This window comes from Lepisma saccharinum, chromosome 5 (assembly GCF_977018435.1).
Source record: "Lepisma saccharinum chromosome 5, izLepSacc3.1, whole genome shotgun sequence".
Lineage (NCBI taxonomy): Eukaryota > Metazoa > Arthropoda > Insecta > Zygentoma > Lepismatidae > Lepisma > Lepisma saccharinum.
The window spans coordinates 61992028-62014160 of NC_139233.1; the positions used below are offsets into that span (position 1 = coordinate 61992028).

General features: G+C 38.6%; 1 protein-coding gene across 2 annotated transcripts in view; it reads left to right on the plus strand.

The window, feature by feature from the left end:
- The window catches only part of LOC145987841 (zwei Ig domain protein zig-8-like), a 1141735-nt gene that overhangs the window by 1025993 nt on the left and 93609 nt on the right, over nt 1-22133 (plus strand). For both annotated transcript variants that reach the window (XM_083122583.1, XM_083122584.1), the window contains exon 3: nt 3818-4028. In XM_083122583.1, coding sequence (XP_082978709.1) covers nt 3818-4028 — 211 coding nt within the window. The remainder of the gene's footprint in view (nt 1-3817; nt 4029-22133) is intronic.

Below are 22133 nucleotides of genomic sequence, written 5' to 3' on the forward strand. Positions count from 1 at the left end.
TAGATACATTCAATGGTAGCTCACTCCAATAGAACTACGTTGGTTTGTTGATTTGTTGTTTTTAAGTCCACTTTATGCACAGCAAGGCTAATCGGGACTGGACTTACAGTTTAAAGTGGGATCTAAACCACTATGTGCCTCCACCGGGTATCGAACCCGGGACCCCTTGATTACAAGGCGACAACTCTACCATTGCGCCATCCGGGAAGCCTTGATAGGATTACGTGAAGCAGTTCATGTTAAGTGCCCTGAGAGTCAATAATCGATCCTATGTTATTCATCAATATTTACGAAAGAAATAACTATGCATGTTTAGAATTGAATAACGTTCAAGACCTACAAAGTGCTAGTTTATTGCGATTAAATAAACGGTTCCATTGGTTCATCTGTCTCTATGGTAGGAAATATCAATTTTATAATGACACACGGTAATTCAAAAGTCACAGCACACTCTTTATTGTCTGAAATGGATATGGTGATGGCAGATCCAACCTCACCTGGGTACATCGGTGTAAGGGGCCCATGTGTGAGGCTGCTTTCGGGATATGTCCGCCATCTTGAATTCCGCCATATTGGATCGGTCATTTTTTTTTTCAAATAGCAAGGTGGCCATGTGGGGTATCAAAACACATTAGAATTTTTCAAGAAATGAATAGCTGCAACGATACAAAAGTTATTGACACTGAAAGATGTCAACTGCTTGCTGCGGTACCCACCGGTATGTGCTAGAGGATGTGCTCAGTGTGGCCCCCTTTGAATTTTATAATGTTTCGGTATCTATGAAACTATTCAAGCTACAAACTTGCAACCGTGTGAACGGAAATACTTTTAAATTACCAAAATGTGTCCGATCTGATCAACAACCATCTTCATCTATTGTTTACTCGTGAACTACTAGAACTGATGGAATGTACTACATTTAATTATGCTTTTCTATAATACTGCGAGATTTATGATCTCAGCATGTACACACATCTGTTTGGGGAAGATAAACAAACAATTGAAAGTCAAGAATATTTAACAATTTAACATTCAATATCTCATAATCAATAAATTACCAATTTAAATTGCCAAGCGCAAGAGCTTCATTGAGCTTCAACTTATCTCATTGATTCTTTAGAAAATCTAATAGATACGAAGATTTTGGGTGCTTTGAAAGGAATACGGCCGTTTCGCCTTATTGCGTTTTCACCCCACCCAATACAATTTCGCGTGATTAACGTGAAACGAACTTTCTAAGCCGAAACGGGACATCCCATTTTGCCTGATCCTGTTTCGCCTTACACACAAACCTAACTTACCTAACCTAACATAAAATTTGTTCTTACAAATGCCAGGATAAATAGTGCCAAACTTACTAATACAGTTAATATGAATCAATTTACATAATAAAAAAGTATATATATCAATGTAGCATGGTGTTTTATTACATTAATAATAATGACTCTTCATGCCGATAATATTCCCTGGATGGAAATTTTTTATATTAAGGCGAAACAGGATAAGGCGAAATGGGATGTCCCGTTTCGCCGTAGAAAGTTCGTGCCACATAAATCATTTGAAATTGTATTGGGGGAGGTTAAAACGCAATAATGCGAAATGGGATATGGCAAAACGGGAGGACACGTCTGAAAGATACATTTTTTTTACTGCTACAAAAGTTCATCGTCCAGGAATCTGGATTTTTTTATGTACGTAGAGTACCTCACAGCTACACACTAAACTCATTTCCAGCTATATCTGGAAGTATCTATGATCAAATATGAATAATTTCATTCACATATTTTTCCGAACAATTTGAGAGTTGGTGGAGGAATTTTCGCAGTATTTTATGACTTACTTTGATGTGGAGAGCTGTGCGTGTTCCGTGCGTAAATTCCAGTGACAGAACTACAATCAAGGGAACTTCACCAATCAACCAGAATTTACAGCAGCCATAACAAAAGCCGCAACTTCCTCGATACGCATTCTCGTTGTTACGAAGCACTTCCCCACGCAGTATACTGCAGATGCCAACCAAGTTGTCATCCTTCACCGCAAGTTGGGACTGAAATTGTTTTAGTGTCAATATATCTCCTACTGTCAGTTCTCCGTTCGGCGTTCATCCTCCCTGTGTATCCCTGGAACAACCGGAGAACATCCCCGGGAAACCCAATTACAGCCAATTAAAAGAGCGTGCTTCGGTGACTGGAAAGCTGAAGTAAGTTCTTGCTTAACCATGCAAAAGTTAGGTTCATTATGTTTCTTTGTTGCTGGATGCGAGTAAATGTATGCTTACCAGTGTTTTCATATTGTATAGTAAATAAATGTATGAGTGAATATCAAAAATTTCCAGTCTGACATGTAAGGAATCGTTAATGTGCCATGACATTTCGTAATGGGGGCTATGTTTACTTTTTCTAGTAGTCAGTTGGATATTTTGACATATTTTTCTGCAATTGGATCTTTTCAATACGAATGGTCGGTCAAAACTTGTGTTTATGATTATGGATGACCACTTGTTTCAAAAAACTGAAATTTCAAAAATCCTTTTTTTCAAAAACAAAAAAGGAAATACGAAATAAATTTCGAAAAACTAAAAACGATTTTTTTCGAAAAATATTTTTTTCCGAGAAAAACGACTTTTCTTCTGAATCGAAATTTTTTCGACAATTGAAAAATTGAAAGACAAACTAAGGCAAACCTGGAAAAGGAAAACACCAGAAACGAGTAACTTTTTTACAAACGAAAGGGTTGGAAACGAAAATCTGAAAATTTATCGAAAAACCTAAAAAATTCACTTTCGAAAATCGAAATTTTTTTTTGTAAAATTGGCATCGCTAGTTATGACGCACGAACCTCTCTTAGCGTATGTCGCCACAAAGATTTTTGAATTTGAATTTGAATTTAAAATTTTGGGAGCGTCAGCACTTAGGCTATTTTGCTCCCGTCACATTATACGGGGGCCAGCCCCTTATCATTACAAATAACAACTCTAACGTTGCATTACTAAAAATCTTAAAATGTTCTGACTTCTGTTAAAAGCTGAGGCTACAAATGGGCACTCAGCACACACAAGGACAAAAAACAGGACAACACACATAAAATTATAGTGCCATAGTGCCAGTCGCCAGAGCCTCGTTAGTCTTTAGTCCAGGGTGCACTACGTGGAAGTGAGGTTGACTTTTGGGCGCCTAGGTGGAAGGTACCCCTTACACCCCGTCGCCACAAAGAATGCAAGTACGTAGATAAGTAGCAACTTTGGTGTATGAACTGTATTTCCCTCGATAGGCAATAGATTTATTACAACGATCATGCGACGAAGTTATTTCTTGTAAATATTTTTTCTCGTATGACGCAGCATTAGTTTGTAAGTATATGTAAACGTGCATAAAATTTTCAACAGGTTTCCTGGTTATTGTTTTTGTTGTATTTTCTAATGTAATTGCCATAGTTTTTAAAAAAAAACATTTTGTAGACGTCGAAGGACGGCTCCAAACTTTTTGATTTCTTTTTGGAGTCCGCACCATCTTTTTCATATGTCAAATTTCTTGTGAGAATGCCAAAATTAGGTTTGGCCGAGTTTGAAAAGAAAACAGTAATTTACATTCCTGAGTCACCAGAGGGGTTTGTCGACGTCACCCAAAATTTGCCATAGATTTGTGAATGTACGATATGAAACGAAGTCTTTCGCTTTACAGCCTCACTTAGACATTACTATTAAAAACTGTTTCTAATGTAAATAATGAATATCTAAGTAATGTTCTATTAGACATGCCTAATCGTAGAGGTTTGTTGTATAATAAATTCAATGCAATTCCTTTATTTTATTTTCCAGGTGTCCTGGATGAGAAAGAGGGACCTGCACATACTCACCACCAACATATTCACGTACACGGGAGACGCCAGGTTCGGCGTCATCCACCCCGAGAAGTCTGATGAGTGGAACCTCAGAATCGAATACGTCCAGAAGAGGGACGCGGGAATATACGAGTGCCAGGTGAACACGGAGCCTAAAATGAATATGGCCATTCTTCTCAACGTTGAAGGTAAATCATTAAATCTGCACCTATATTTGTCTGGGTGAAGGGGGTGGGGGCGGGTATTATTAAACATATATTTTTGAAGTTTCCTGTTCGAGTGGAAAGAATGTTGCACAAGAATTTTGAGTTCGTACAGGTAAGCTTGCTCAACTATTTTAAACAAATGACACGTATACCATTAAAAAAGGTTGATTTAATTCGTTGGAAAGACAAATCAACATGTTTTTTGTTGGAAAGACAAATCAACGTGTTTTCATATTTTCCAGGGACCATATACTAACTGGTACTATATCTAGGTACAGAAAAAAATTGATGTACATTGTATTGCATTACAGTGTCACGGCATACGACCTTCTGAGAAATACGATCAGTTGTCATGTTAAAATTAAACATAATTCTCTACGGCAGAGGTTCCCAAACTTCTTTAAGTTTCACGGCTCACTTAGTGTTTCAAGATTTTTCCGCAGCGCCCAAGTTAGAATGTAGGCCTATCTATCACTTGCAACGCTCAGTTGATGTGGATAGGTTGCTTACCTTAAGTTAAAAAAATATGCACATATTTCAAATTCAGAAACATTTTATATGTAAAAAGTACTACATGAGCACATACTTGGAATAAGTGTAATTTCAGTGAAAATATTGTAACTGTAAGCCAGCTATGGCGCCCCAGGGTGCTGCTGTGCACACTTTGGAAACCCCTGCTCTACTACATTACTTTGACCCTCACTTCATGATCTACGTTTCTAGGCACGAAAATAGTTTATCGGATCCCAATTTTATCTGTAGACTCAGTACCTATTAGGCTCCCTGTTTATAGGTGTACTTACATACCACTTCATCAAACTATGTAGGACATTTTTTTTTCAGATCTAGATTATGCTAATCAGCGCCTCATTTTATAACATATGCTTTCTTTTCAATGACAAAACTGAATTAAAAATTGTTCCCTCAAAATGACAGTAAGCTTCCTTCTACCATTTAGCTACACAGAGACTATACTCTGTCTCTGAAATCAATGGAGCGAGCGAGAACGAAAGTAAGGCTCTGCGCAAATAGTGACTCGAGAGGTGCAACGTCCACCCTCAAAACTACACAACGCAGCAATACAGGCTGCGCTCAATACTCTAGTCACTTCAATTAGAAGAGCGGCGCAAGTTTACCCATAGGTGATAACTTGATAACAGTCGTTCAACACAGACTCAAATAAATTTATCAGGGCTTACTGGGATAAGGAAAGGTTACACCAGCTTTATATTATAAACATAACATATGGATGTCTGTTAGCACTCACGTGTCTTTGCCTGCAACTTTAACGTGCATTTTCCTGTAAAACACACGTGCTTTTACCTGCACCACTTCTGGTCTCGATAGAGATAAGGGGGGCAGGGAACATCCAATTTATTCCTCGCAGTGAGGCGCCAGGGGGAGTATGGGGACCTAATTTTATTTAAGGGCTTGGTCGCTGATGACGTCACGGCCTCCCCTGTAAAAGAAAGTAGGAAGCACGCGGTACCCCCAACCTCAGCTGGGAACTGGCCGTAGCCAATCGGCACCCCCTGCGAGCAGGACGTAGGAGAAGCAGCACCCCCGGCGTTAGCTGGGAATTGGCAAGTAAACTGGTGTCTCCTATGCAGGTGAGGAAGGACAGTCCTGATACTCCCAGTCAAGCCGGGCAGGTAGCCCCTGAGTACCTATCAGCCGCAGCGATTGGACAAGGTTATGTTGCTGTTAGGCTCTTCTTCTTCTTTCTTCTCCCTCCTTCCTTCTGGGATGGCTGCTAGGCTTCTGGCTGGGAGGCAGGTTCACATTGGATGTTTGCCAGTTGACATCAGGGAGCCAACTGAGCTCTCATCATCAACGTCATTATTCTGGCTATCTTGTGTTGAGAAGTATCGCATTGAGCCTGGCTTCTATTTGTGTTGAGTGGAGACAACTGTTGACGTGGTGTTGGTGGTATGATTTCTGTTACTCCTGCCTCTGTCGCTTGGAGTGTGGCATCTGCGTTGTGGAAGGGTTGGTGAGGTCTCTAATCCCACCTCTGTGGTCCTAAAAAGGGCCGACTTGAAGTGATATATTCTTTACCTTTGTGGTCCTTAAAAGGGCCGACATGTAATGGAGTTTTGAGTGAAGTTGATTTTACCGCGGTATTCCTAGCATTATTCTGCCTATCTCTTCAATCGTAGGATTTCCATGCAATCGGAGCATTTCACAGAATTTACGTACATGTCTGGTAATTATGACTGATAGTGGATGTAGTTCAAGGTCTTCTTGGATCTGGAGGTTGCTTGTTCTTCTTGAGTGTCCACTGCTAATTCTCTTAGCTTTATTTTAAATAACTTGAAGCTTTTTCATGTTGGTTGGAGCAATGTTGTTCAATGCAGGCTTGGCATACAATAGCATCGGGCGGATCATCATCTTGTATATTTTTGTTCTCTTGTCCTGGGCAATCCCAAGTTCCTGAAGATTGCATATAGCCCTGCTAGTCTTTGGCTTCCTCTGTATTGGATGTCTTCTACGTGTCTTCTGAATGATAGAGTATGGTCTAGCGTAAGTCCTAGGTATTTGGCTGTCCCCAAAGGGGATTTTTTGTCACAGATATTTGAGTTCCGGCGGTTACCTGTATCTTCTGGATCTAAGGAAGTGTACTGCTATGCTTTTAGTGTTCTTGATCTTGATCCTCCATTTGGTCGACCAGTCTCCTAGTTTTCAAGCTGCTTTGTTATTGCTTTGCAGCTCCATTTAAAATTTCTTCTGCATGCAAAGTATGCTGCATCATCAGTATAATACGCTGGCAGACAAACAGGTTCTACTGGGACGTCTGCTGTATAGAGTGAGAAGAATATTGGTTCAAGCGTAGATCCCTGGTGAACACCTGCAAGCACCAGGCATGTGTGTGTATCTGCTCCTTGGAAACTGCATGTGAATGTTCTTTCTTCTAAGTAACTCTGCAGTAGGTGGACGTAACAGTCTGACAGTTGTGTTATTTGTAAATAGTTTCCATATGAGTCCTTGGGTCCAGACCCTGTCGAACGCCCCTTCCACATCAAGCAAGACTCCCACTGCATTTTTTCGATGACACTTTTAAAGTAGTCAACTACTCTCGTCAACTGTGTGGTGGTGCTTAGGCCTGATGCTGGAAGTTCGGAATTAACTGATATTCGTCTACCTGTGGCTGTATTCTGCGAAGGAGCACCCTCTCCATTGCCTTGCTGAGATGGGATAGCGTCTTATTGGTCGGTAGCTTTTTGGTAGTCTTGGGTTCTTTCCTGGCTTCGGGATACTGCATATCCTCGGGGTCTTCCATTGTGATGGAAAGTATAAAATTCTCAGGATGGCGTTGAAAATTTTGGTGGCAAGGACCAGGACCTTTCTTGGTAGCTTTTTAAGTTGTTCTGGTCTTATTTTGTCCATTCCTGTGGCCTTGTTGTTGGAGACTTGACTGAATATTTTCTTGAGGCCTGGTCAGCTTAGGTTGTCGTCTGGAAGGTTGATACTTATATGCAGTCGTGTCGATGTCCACTTCCTGAGTGAAGGCAGGGTCTTGTGGATCTTCATTGGGCTGAAACTGCTTTTCCCAATGCTCAGCCATGAGTTCCGCTTGCTCTGCTGGGTCGAAGAGAAGATACTGATCTTTCTGGAGTACTGGTGTGGTGTGATGCTGCGTTGCGGCGTTCGCTGTACTTCCAACAATTCGCCAGATGTTACGTGTGTCTGCTTTTAATTATTGGAATTTGAGTTCCCATCTGTGGGTTGCATCTCGTTGTAGGTATGTGTCTAGGTGTTTTGCAGCTGTCCTCCTCAGTGCCCTATAGTGTTGACTCTTTGTCTGTTGCCATTTTCTTCGGGCTCATTTATTAAATTTTCTTAGTAGTAGTAGCCGGTGGTCTTCCATCTGCTCACTATCTGGCAATGGTAGCTTCCTGGTGCTTAGTTTGGTTGCTTCCTGGATGACTAAGGTAATGGCAGTGACAGCTCGGTCAATCTCATCTGGCGTCTGTATTGGATGCCGGAGGTTGATTGTGTTAGCCATCAATTTGTATGTTTTGGGCCCAGTCAGTTCTCCTCAGTGATGGTTTATGCTGACATTAAATGGGGGCTCTATGAGGTACCATGAAGTGAACTGGTAGATGGTCAGATGTTATTTCTGTGAAAACTTTCGTTCTTGCTCTTGTAATGACTACATCTAAGACAGCTGGTGTTCCCCCATTCCATGTATAGTGCGTGGGTTCACGTGGAGTGTCTATAGCAAGCATTGTCATGGGGAGGGTGGTTGTCAGATTGTTGCCTGGTTGATTATTTGCTCTGGAGTTCAAATGGTGGTATTTGGAGTTTCGATCTCCAGCTATCACCAATCTTTGTCCTATTCCTTCCAGCATTTTTATGTCAGCTTCTAGGTGTGGTGCTGGTGGAGACTTGTAACAGGATATTAGTATCGCGGGGGGGGGGTCCTGTTGTTTGTAGCTTTATTGCAATTGCCTCTATGTGGTTGAGTCGTGGGATGGCGATCTGTTCTACTGGTAGGCATTTCTTCACCGGGATGAGTAATCCTTATTGCTGGGCTGTCAGTCTGTCTTGCCTATAGTCTATGTAATTAGGTATTCTGAATCTTCTGCCCGGGCCGGACCCTGTGGCCGAGTGGTTAGCACATCGCGCTGAGACGCCAAGGTTTCCGGGTTCGAATCCCGCTCGGGCTTCGTTGTTTGTGAATGTCCATTCATCAATTTCATCATTTCATCATTTATCCCCATTTTCGCTAATTAGCCAAGAGGCACAAAACGCGAAGTAAAATAAACTAAATCAATACAATCAATCAATCTTCTGCTCGGTTTTAGGAATGTCTCTTGAATTAGTGCTACATCGATGTTATGCTGTTGTAAATAATGCTGAAGTTCCAGTTTCTGTTCCTTGAAGCCACATGCATTCTACGTTATGCATGTTATGTGTCTTGTCATCTTATGTTGTTTAGAAGTTCTCATCAGCGACTATGTTGATAATGTCTTCTAGTACAATCATTGACTTGGTTATTTGGTCTGAAGATCTTCTTAGTTTGCGTCCTGCTTCTCTTATACGGCCCATTACTTGACTGTTACATATCTTTTTGAAAAAGCTGAAGCATTCTGCTGAGTCTTCTTCTGGCGTTTCTGGTTGTTGTTGTTTTCTGCAGTGCGTCTGTGTCCTTGTTGGTTCTGTTGTTGTGCGTAAGTATTATCATTATCTGCGATGTTCTGTGACGGCTGCTTTTGGCATTTTCTTCTTCCTTTGAAGTCTCTGGGTTGTTGTGTGAGGTTGCCTGCTTCTTTGGCTTGGTGACTTGGAAGATCTTGCAGCCCCGGTATTTGCCGGATGATCCTGTCCGCAGTTACAGCATTTTGCTGGATTCTGTCGATCTTGTTTGTTGCATTCCGTGGTTAAGTGCTCTCCTGCACACTTAACACAGCATGGTCCTGCCCTTCATTGGAATTGAGAATACCCTACGCGTTGACAGCAGTGGCATTGCAGGATGCCCGGCGATCGGTATGGCTCAATCTGGATTCGGTAATGCAGAAGGTATTCCACATGATAGATCTCTCGATAATTTTCGGCACTTGCAAAGGCCACAAGAAAAAGTGGCATCGGGATGCGGTCATCTGTTTGCCGATCTCTTCTTGACATTTGCTTCACGTCGATGACGTTGAATGTCTCTGCTAGTTGTTCTTTGATTTCGTCTATTGGAGTGTTCATTGGTAGTTTCCTTATGACGATCTTGAGTGGTCTCTCTCTTCTTGGAGTTTCTATAGCGTATCCATATTGTTGTTGTAGACAGAAGTTGAGCAGCTGATCGTGGTCGTATTTCGTTTTGAACTGGATCTTCAAACCATCTTTAATCTGTTTTACTATTGGGTCTTCCTTGACTGCTTTGGCTGTGGTAGATGTGAAATTATATCTGTTTTTCACGTTGTAGACGATTACCGCTGGTGGTCTTGGTTGTCTATCTGACTGTTGATTTTGTGAGATATCTTCTCCATCTGAGTCGTCTACTAGTGGTTCATAGATGTTGTTTGACTCTATTGGTTTTACTTGTAGCCCTTCTTGGTTCTTCTGTTTTTCTGTCTTCTTGGCCATCTTCGCCATCTTCTTCCATATCTTCATCTTCTGTCTTGTCAGGGTGTTCCCGTTTTCTGTTGGCTAGACAATACAATTAACAACGAGTCGCGCAGGACTCTGCATTACTAAACAATGGACCTAACAATGTAAATGACAATTATTAACGTTTAGAGAACAAGTTGGATTTAGAACATTCCGCTCAACTCTTTCAACTGAAATGTTAATTCAAAAGGAATATAGCGACCACGCAGGGTCTATTATAGAAACGTGGCCACCACGCAGGGTCGTTACAGAGGGCTCGACCAATGAACAAGTGCGAGGGAATGGATTGCATGGAAAGGGTGAAACAGACTGCAGCTACCTACCTTTGCAACAGAGAGTACTGCTTCGCTCCGCTCACTCTCTTTCTTCCCTTCTTTACTTTTATGCGCAGCCTTGCTCCAGAGATTCCCGGGAAAGAGTATATCATTAGATATTAATTGCATGAAAGGTTAAGTAATCCATTTATCATATTCGCTGTAACCATATTTTGCTTTCATAGTGCTATAAAGAAAAGCATTGCCTTCTGTATAGGCCAGAATGCTTATCTGGTAAAGTTCTTGTCAATTAGTGTCTGTCATTCGCGGACCGTGCAAATATGATAGCTATTCTCACTGTTGCACAAGTCCTTCGAAAGGGCAAGCGAATAATATCAATGACTTATTCAAACCCTTATAGGATGTATTCTTTCATGGAATACCTGTTCCTTCTATGATGCTTTCCCTCCCCTCTGTGAATTCAGCAATAAAGTGTTCAAATTCCCCTCTCATAGGGAACGGCGAGCTCTGCTTGGCAAAGAACAAAACACGTGTGTGTCCACCACTCCTCTCAGTGGGTGACAGATGGCAAGTTTTCCAGTAGACGACAATCCGCCTAGTGGCGAGAAGATCCTCAGGATAAACATTCTGGTCTAATTATCTTCCAAGGCCTTGCCTTTGCTTTCATGCATGCTTTCCCCTCGATCCATCTTACGACAAATATAGGTTTGGCATACTTGTCTGTATATTCTGTCACCTGCTTTGTGTTTCTGATTCTTCTAGCCACTTGATCAGTATCACTTCATCTGTCTGCGTCATAAGTGAATGTCTTTCAGTTATTGAATTCCGCATTGTTATGCTCTGCATTGACCTATTTCCTTTCACACTTTCAATGTGATCTAGCCATCTAATTAGTTGAGCATTTGTGGACCTGGTTACTTTACTTACTTTAGGTCCATCTCAACATTATCCCTCCATCTTCGTCTTGGTCTTCCTACTGGTCTCTTACCATCAGGTTTCCCAACAAGAATCCTGTACACTCTTCTTTCCTCTCCCATTCGTGCCACATGCATGGCCTGCCCACCTGAGTCTTCTTGATTTAATCATTCTAATAATATCTGGACATGAATACAAATTATGTAGTTCTAAATCATGTAACCTTCTCCACTCACCTGTTTCCTCTTACCTTTTAGGCCCAAATATTTTCCTAAGGATATTATTTTCAAATACTCTCAATTTATCTTTCAATGTAAGTGACCACGTTTTGTATCCATATAATATTACAGGCAAAATTACTGTACTTTTTAACTCCATGGTAATTAAAATTCATATTAGTAAATATTTATTTGCATAATTATTTCGATATGATTCTTGCATTGATTTATTCCTGTTTCTCATTCTTACTAGTGTATTTATTGTAGATAACTTGAGAGGGAAAAATATACATCTATATGATTCTTTCTTAATAATACTTCCTTACTTGCGTTCTATTCTATTCTTATAAAGTCAACTGTTTGATTAAATAATCTACATTTTTTATTATAATATTTCATTCTTCGTTATTTCCTTTAATACTTCAACGTTGGAATCATATTCTCTATAATTCTTATATTCCCGTAGCTTCTAAAGTGAACTTGTCGTTGTTCTCAAAATGTCCAGTATATTGCTGAGTGCTATACCAATGTCTACTTCACTCATGCCTTTGTTGCAGTCCCGCTTTCATCCTATATTATTTGTAAACTTGCAATATCGCTTTTCGTAATTTCTTAGTGTAGCATCCTTAGACTCATAGATACGTGAGAAGAGAGCATATCTGTTCACAATTCTGTTAACACTGGTACGGAATGTTTCTCAACTTTTATAATGGGTGAAACACTTATGGTACACACTGTGTAAGATGTTTACCATAATGTGTGAAGAAATAATATAACTTTTATTATTTATTATAAACATTGAGAGTATAAGAGTGTCCCAAATTTTGTGTTTTTATATGCCCGGTAGTATTTAACATGTTATTAATTATTTTTTATGTTATTAATAGGGAACGGATTTTAAGGTGTAAAATCTTTTCAAAAATAGCAGCTGTTTAATACCGATCGTCTGAGATATGTATTTTAGGACATGAAATCAAGTAAAATGATCACTCTTTATTGCACCTTTTTGCAGCTTTGCGCGAGATTAGCACATTTATTCCCTTTTATCCCGATCCCTCTTTGACGCTTCAGCACTTTTTCCCTTCCTTTTCTTTCATGTTTTGATTTTAAAAAATGAGAGAAAAATAAATGATTTTCACTCTTCTTGAGCAGCTACATAAAACCCTATATTATCATTCTGTAGAGCAGAACGAGAGCTATAAAATGATATAACATAATAATTTCAGCTCCAAACATTCCCAACCTAATGTAGCAACACCCACGAGAGAAAATACAAACTTCAACAAAATCTATTCGGCAGAACTACAGTTCTATATGTAGTCCGCGCACATTCTATAGACGGGTCTACAGAAGGCGCAGAAAAAGATCATTGAATAAAAGTATTTTATCAGCACCTTTTTTTTTCCACCTTCTTGAAAATATTTTCAGATTTTTTTTCCATTTCCTGATCATAATTTTGCACCTTAAAATCCTCTCCATAGCAGGGACGGCGGCAGGGGTGGACAGGGTGGGCAAGCGCCCACCCAAAAATTCCTGTGCCCACCCGATTGCCCACCCAATCAAATGCAATAAATATATACAATTAGGAAATGTAAAAGTAAAAAGTAAAGTGTTCCCCTGTGCATAGCACCACGCCATGAAGGCGTATAAGGGGTGTGGGGGTAACGCCCCACACTTTCTTGATCCGGTCGTGAGTGGGGGTGATGTGATCAGAGTTTAGATAGAAAGTTTACAAGCTTCATCCCATAACAAGCTTTGATGTCATTTGGCGAAACTATTGTCTAGTAAGTAAGTTTACGAAAATGTGAGCAAATATCCTGTTGAAGGAAATTAATTTAAGCTTTTCTTTCTTAATTTTGTCATTGGAAAGCTAAAGATACAATCAGAACTCTTTTTTAAAATGTTATCTAATGAACACTGCTATGATTGAAAGTAATTAACAGGCTTAGTAAGTTCTATGGGATACTCACAATTATAAGGTTTATGATCAAGAGTTTATCATAATTTAGGAGGATTTGGGGGGTTGCAGCTCCCAACCTTCAATGGGGAAAAATTGATTCGAAAGCAGCCATATATTGAAGAAAGAAAGATATTTGGAATGTGGAAAAATATTTAAAAAATACCTAAACTAATCATCTGACATGACTTGGGCTAAAGGTTATAGACTAACTGAAACTGTGCATAAATGGAAGTGGTTTTTGATGTTGTCAGCACCGGCCCTCCACATAAATCTCGGTCTGGGCATGATCAAAGTAATAAACAATAAAAAAAAATGAAACATCTTCTTCGCTTTGCTTCCTCCAGATACGCACGAAATTATATCGACCTTTTTAATTGGGTCCACATTGCAATACCAGGAAAGTAGACATGCAGAATTTTATGTTTGATTGATTAATTTTTTAAAAACATTACTTCGTTTTTCTTCACTTTTGGCTGATCGCAATGATGATATGATGGAAGTGATGAATGGACACTTACAAAAACACCCATGCTCACACCGGGATTCGAACCCGAGAGCTCTGAATCATAGCGCACTGCGATAACCACTCCGTGGGTAATTTGATGTGTCACATTCTTTATTCTATCACATTTTTTACATAGTTGTCTTCTTCAAATAATGCAATGTATCTAAAATGACAATTTTTAATTTGTTATAATTAGTAACGAGTATTCATAATCACTACCATACAGAAGTGACCAAATTTTAATGTAACAGTTTTGTATGTTTGGGAAAAAAAACTATAGAATTTCTGAACTGATATAATTAGTTGCTAGCACTATCTACAAGTTCTCTTCCAACATATAAATGTTAACTATCAGTTATGCAGTTCTTATGATTAACTTGCATGAATTTCAAAGAAGATGAAGAAAGGGGTGGAAAGAAAGCTTGATTCGAGAGTCTCGGAGACCTATAATGAGACAGCCAAATTAAAAAAATTGCAAATAATCCAGTAGTGATTTTTTTAAGTCCATATGCTCAAATAGGCTAATTGTCACTACATCTCTATTTTAAATTGTAGTCCTAACGAGTGTGCATTGGCCTTCACTGGGAATCGAACCCAGGACCACTTAATCATAAGGCGAGAGCGTTATGCGATCGGAGAGACGATATACAAAAATAACTCCGTCAACCCTATAATTTTATCATAAGATGCGTCAATTTAAGTGGATTGCACTATTATTATGATTGGCCCATGGACGTTCGCAGAATGTTTTCCAAGGAGGTTCAAGCATGTTAATTTGTTCCAGGGGGGGAAAACGAGACATATTTCCCCCTTAACAGTGCTGCCCTCTCAAAGAAACACTGATTAAAATTGAAGCTCTCATGTTCGTACAACACCCATCCTTCCAATAATTAACATAAATTAGTTTGAATGAAATGCAATATATGTGTGAATGTATACGTTTATGGCAAGATCCATTTTCCATGGGGGACGTCCCCCTTGTCACCTTCTTCCCCTTCCGGACGCCCATGGCTTGGCCTGAGATTTAAACTATTTCTTTCATGTACGGACAAAAATATTTGAGAGTTGTATAAAGCAACGTCGTTGTTCGCGGAGTTAACTGTTTTGATTTAAAAAATGAAGCATTGTGGAGTTGAAATTACTACTTCGACTTTCGATGTGCTATGAACGATTTGTGGAAAGTAATAAAGACTGATTTGACTCATTGTTATATTTCAAGTCGATTTTCTGCTAGTGTTGACGTTGACGGTGAGGTTGAATGGTAATTAGATGAACGTCATGAAGGGAGGTACACAAACACGCAAGGAGACACAAAACACGAAGAGGGTTATCTTGACTGCGGTTACAGGCGCCAGAGACTCATTTACCTACAAGAATACAGTTTCCAGGGTGTACTATTCGGGAGGGAGGTTGACATTTGAGTTTGTTCGAAAAGGTCACACTTACAGCACAAATAAGCTGTGAAAAAGATACGAATTACTGTATACGATGATTACGTTTGACGAATGCCTTGCTTTCAATTCGCTTTCTACACAAGGTAGGAGCGAGATCTCGAGTGGAAGAGAGAGAAAGTCAGAGAGGAGAGAATACATGTTAGTCAAACTCACATAATGCCTTTCATTTGTACTGCCCACCCTAATTTATCAATATACAGCTTCTGCCCACCCGGTTGAAAAATTCTGGCGCCGCATCCCTAGTTTTTAACAATAAAAATCGTTAATAACATTCAGAGCAAATTTAGATGGCGCTTGGAGCACTATAGCACTGGGTCCCCATCCCCAATGGAACTTTACTGATGAAAATACGCTGAAATGAACCACATAATTGGAAACAAGTTTAGGCAATAATTGAGGGGTTTCTAACATTTACTGCAAGTAAACTATTGAACTTACTTTAATGAAATCAATACAGAGCTTATTGATTCTTGACTGTATGACATACCTTTGGTTAAAACTTGTAACTGAGTTTTTTTGGCTCATGGTAATGCTATGCCTTGGATTATACACACATACATGTTGAAAGTTCTGATTCCGTATGCCAATTGCAATTATTGTCATGAAAATATGAAATTGTAAGCAATACAATGAATGACAGGGAAAACCCGGTTAGGATACTTTGAATGAGTGATTTCGGATGGAAAATTTTCCAACAATAGTTCTGCAAAAAGTGGCTATCGGGCTCACTCAGCATTCAATCAATGAGTACCTGGGGTCAACTCTCAGGGCAAAGCGTCCAGAGACTGGTGCTGATCGCATCACATCCACTAGATATCCGCTATGTGTCTTCATGTGCACAATACACCGATGATCGAACAATAGTTCAATTTTCTGCTTTTAAAAAATTCATAACCAACTCCTGTTCGTACGGTTTTAGTAACAATACAAACGTTTTAATCACGCACAGCACAAATTCTACACCCACCTGAGGGCTTCAGTTTCTAGCATTGCGTATTATATTCATGTATGCCCAGAAATAATAAATAAAACGTGTTGATACCAATTCTCCCCTGTGCGTAACACAAAATCACGCATCGCAAGGCATGCAAACGCGACACATTTACAAACTGAATATTTAACCTTTTCCCCAATTTTCCTCTAGGCTAAGCGAGATTAAATTAATTCCACTTTGTTCCTGTTTGGAACAAATTTCTCTGTGCAGCATTTGTGCCAGACCAACCTATCTCTCTCATTTTTTTCTTTTTTAATACCGCACGGCGATGTTCAATGTTGGTAAAGCGCTAGACATGCGGAAGGGGGAAATTTACGGATAAAATGAAATCCTTCAAACTCGGGGGAAAAGACTATGACGCTTCGAGATGCCTAATCAAAATTAGGTTTTGAAATTACACTTTGAAATCCACGTATAGATCTCAATCCGATAATATACGAGAAGGATAAACGAATTATTTTAAAGAAGAGAGCCAGTTTGGGAAATGTTTCCAGGTAAAAATTAATGTAAAGTTGAATTTCTTATCTGAAAACACATTGATGTAAGGATGCTATGTAATACACATTGCATTGTTATTGATTTATTTACATAATACGGAGAGTTGTTTTTTTATTGAGTTGGTGTTTTATGTCCAGTTTTATGCACAGATAGGCAATTTGGGACTGGACCTACAGTTTAAAGTGGAAACCTCACCACTTTTTGCCTCCACCAGCCATCGAACCCGGGACTCCTGGGACCCGTTTGCTGATAGACGTGTTAAAGCTACTGGCCATCAGGTAATATTGGTAAAGTTGGTTTGAGTTCACAATGTGAACAGATAGGCTCATCGGAACTGGACCTACAGTTTAAAGTGGGATCCGATCCAATATGTATCCATTGGTTACCGGACTCGGGACCTCTTGACTACAGGCGACCACGTGACCACTATGCCATCTGAAAAAGTCCAGAATATTAGTACAAATTTTTACAAGGCAGCATTAAAAGCAGATAAAGTAATAACAATGTGAGTATAAATACTGAAATTATGAACTGATTATTGATGATGTAAATAGCAAATTAATTCTATAAATTAATAGAAAAAATTGTTGTGAAAGACAGTTGCTCAAATTTATGAATACAACCAAGGAATTCGACCAAGGAATACAACAAATATCGAAGAAGAGTAAAAGAAACTCCAGTTAAAAGTAAGCTGTCTCAAGCTGTTAAGGAACATAAGGAGTAATAAAATGGATCCATATATTTGTCTATCTAGGCTAGAGAGGAGGTGGTTGGATTAGCACTAAAATCAATTGCAAACTAAGTGGAGACAATACACTGTGTTGATTCAAGAACGGTTGATGGAGAAGACCACGTATTAAAGGACAGTAATAGAAAAAAGCTATGCCTTGCTAAATATTGCTATGCTACAACATTAGTTATAATGAAATGAAATAATTGCCTTTTCAGGGACCGTGTTGCTGTTTAGTGTATACCGTAGTCTGGGTAACAAAAGCCTGTTCTGCGACTACAAAAATTGATCATTCCATCAGCGATATGGTCTTCATAAATGTACTTTTCCTTTTGGCCTGTAAGTTAGTACTTTTCTAGGCATAAGGCTATCTGGCATCACCAAAATACGTTAATTCCACTTTATCTGATAATTTTGAATTTATTCCACCATTTCTTCGAACTTTCATTTATTTCGGATTTCTTCGCTTCTAATTTTGTCTTGTAAGGTTACTACACTTAAAGAACGCAGAAATCCCATTTGTGAACACTTTATTCTACTTTTATCATGTTTAGGAGATACCATATAGAAGAGCCGGTTTTGAAATCATGTTATGGTATCTAATTTGAATTATTTTCCCTTCTGTTTTCCAAAATTTATTTTCAAAATTCAGTTTAATTTATTATAAAGTTTAATTTTTTTTCTCAGCATCTTTTTGGTTTTCTAACTGTGAAATATGGCATCCTAAATATACAAAGTCTGTTACCTGTTCAATTATTTTATCGTTTATCACTTTTTTCACTCAAGGTTACCATTTTTTACCATTGTTTTATTATCTGAAATTTTCATGTTATAATTTGCAAATAATCATTCATCATTAATTTAGTAAACTGATACACAAGTTTGAAAATTTAATATCCAAAGAAAAGACCTTCCCAAATACATTTTCCTCTTTAAAATTGGATTCAGCTAGAACTGGGTGAAGTAGTATGGCATGTGACGATGGTTCGTGTAATTCTCTCATTTCACGAAAGCATTTGTGTTTCATATACATTAAACTAAAACGTGTGAAACATAGACATTTGCTTTCAAGGAAAGTATATTTTCTTCTCCGCTGTTGGAGTTTTTCTGTTTTTACGCTCTAATTTCTATTTTTTATTTTTGTATCTTTTCTATCATTTTTGTTTCATCCATTTCATCGCCATTATATTCAAGTTGTAGAAAATAGCCAGCGAGAAACTTTAATAAGAAATGCAAACAAGTACAAGATGTTATTTTTTTTACATGTTGCATTTCAACTTTTGCACTGCAGAGACTGTATTCGAGCGACCACTTGGGTGTGTAAAGAACATTATCCTCTGATTGATATTTCATTACTGCTGCATGGATATTTAAGCATATTTGTGCTAGACACAACTTGATATATTTTTAAAATTTTACTTGAAATGTGTTCCTCTCTCATTTTCAAAATTTTAATACACAACAGCAAAACCCTTGGAAATTTAAAACGTTACATTGTAAAACGAAACGAAAGAAAATGAATAGCTGAATTGTTTAATCAAATTATTCTCGTATATATAATTAATCTTGTACTATTTCCTGGAACATACTCGTGTCTATCAAAATGTATGATTTCTTTATGGAAAAAGTTGATTTTCATTAAATATTTTTTATATATATATATACACAAGTTGAGGGCACTTTTGTCAACCTCCTTGAACCTGGGGTTCATGTTCTGTCCTTTTTCCAAATTTTAAGCCTCACGTTACGCTGCTGGGAAAGTTCTTTCTTTTATGTTTATTAAAAGTCAATGATACGCCTAGTACACAACTTCAATGGAGATAATTTTTTAATGTAATTTAAAGTCTTCTAGATTTTGTTGACAATATTTGTTAATCACGTTGAAACTCATGCTTGGTTTTCACAATGTGTTGGTTGTAGAAACGATTATTAATAGATTGTAATTTACATTTGAACGTAGCTAAATTTAATTGAGATTCATTACAGGAATCGAGGGTGAAAACTCGACTCAGACATAATGTAAACAAACATTTCTTCGACAAATTGTGATTTTGATGAAAAATCTTGTATTAATAATCATGATTATAGTATATTATTAAAATGGATATTTACAATATTGTTATTTACATCTATTATTTCATATCGCTACATTTGCAACTTGACATTCATTTATATTATGCAGTGTATTAGTAAAATGTTTTATGTACAAGGTGCATTCAAGGAATAACCTGAAATGTAGTATATAAAATCTAAAATACGACCGTGATTCTTATATGTTTGTTATTTTGTGAAGGCATCTGTAAGCTTTTCATAGCTGGGGTTGGCACTCCTGCCTCGCCCACGGGACGCTGGGAAACAGTTACACAAAATGGCTGCACCCATACATGAGTGCTCCAAGCTGAAGTATCGTGAGATTTTTGTTGAGTGAACGCGTGAAAGCGATAGAAATTCATCACCGCATGATAGTTCAGTACGGTGACAACTGTGTGTCAATCACAAGTGTACAACTGGGCTGAGAAGTTAAAACAGGGCATAATTAGTGTTGAAGATTCTCCGCGTTCAAGTCGCTCTGTTACTGCAGTCAAGGAAACTTTATTATGGGACCACAAGTGGCTAATTCTTGAACATTACATGCCCACGGGTCATAATGTAAACAGTAACACCTACTCCAACCTTTTGCGCGAGAAACTGAAACCAGCCATTCTGCAGAGATGATGTGGTCTGGTGTCCATGTTGTGCTTTTGGTCCATGGCAATGCAAGACAACACACTGCCAATGTCACATTGTCTACCATCGATGACCTAAAGTTTGAGTGCTTACCCTTTCCTCCATACTCGCCTGATCTCGCACCTTCTGATTTGGCCCACTGAAAGATGTACTAAGTGAATCGAGTTTCCAGAATGACGACGAAGTCCAGTCAGCGGTACATGAGTGGTTACGCACGCGTGCAAAATATTTTTTCCCTTGTGGAATCAGTGCCCTTATCAAGCACTGGCGTAGGTGCATTGAACTAGCGGGGCGGGGACTATGTTGACACATAGTACTGTAATTATTTTGGTGCTTGAAATAAATATTTGTTACAACATATTTCCTGTTATATATTGAATGAGTCATAAATTATATAAATTCCTTAGTTTCCAGATTTAAATATTCTACAGTTTATTCAAGCATAGGAGTACTAGAGACAATTATAGTGTTTCTTCAGAAATTTTAAATTTATTCTGAATTTATGTCTGATAAATTGGCTTTTGAACGAATGTACGCATCGTATATATATCTCATACGTATTTACTGATAATGCACTGGTTAGTTTTTGTACTAATAATTATGTCAATGGACATATTATTAGGGTTGTGACTATAAGATTATACACTCACATATTGTGTGATTATGTACATGGCAATAATGTGTTTTGAGAACACAAACTGGAAAACTTGCCGTAAAGAGGTTGTATATTATCCCCCATTGCATTCAACGTGTTTTCAAATTTCTAGAAAATGGAGGAAACTATAGTATAGGATGAAGGTTTGCAGCATCGTAATCTCTCCCGTTTGGCGGACATCTTGGTAAGTCCTAATGGAATATTCATGGGTGCTCTCCCTGCCTTGGGGAATACATGATGGCACACAGTTCCAGCAGTGTGCAAAAGGGAAAAGGAAGATAACATTCTCTCAGCTAGTGTCGCGGAACTTAAGATCGTTTCTGTTTAGAGGCAGGCTGAAGGAAGAACCACGATATCGTGTCTAGTGGCATCTTGGGTCTTCAGCATTCTCCGAGGCGAACCACGTAATGTTTCCCGTGATCCTTTCACATGTTTTTTTTTTTCACCCAAACGCACAATGGAGCTTTCTCTCGGTGGTCAGGTCAACGTGATCTCAAGCCAAATGCTCCTCTTACAGTTTACGTAGAAATATTTAACTTGGGAGATGTTTTAGGTCAAGGACGTTCGAGAATTGCGTGCCCCGGAAGACCAACGCTGGTATAGCATTGCGGACATCATCTAACCAAATGAAAGAAGTGTATATTATGCTTCTCAGAACCACAAAAATACAAATGTATATCATCAGCAATCGTTTAACACTGACATATAAGCATTACCAACAACCGTATAATGTTTGCCAAAAACTTGCATGAAACACAGAACAGGCTAGTAATATAGATTCGCCTACACACATATGAACGCGAAATCACAGTTTCTTCTACATCTGATGAAAACTACACAAACTTTCATCTGCTAATTAGTATCATTAGTATACACATTCAAAGTTCTAAAAGCTAAAAACTGCACAGAGTCATCTGAATTACACTGTGGATGAAGTCAGTCTGATATCAAGTGAAACTGATATCTGCAAAAAGTTCATGTTAAGTCCACTTTATGCACAAATATGTTAATCGGGACAAATTGAATGATTGATTTGGTTTATTTTACTTCGCTT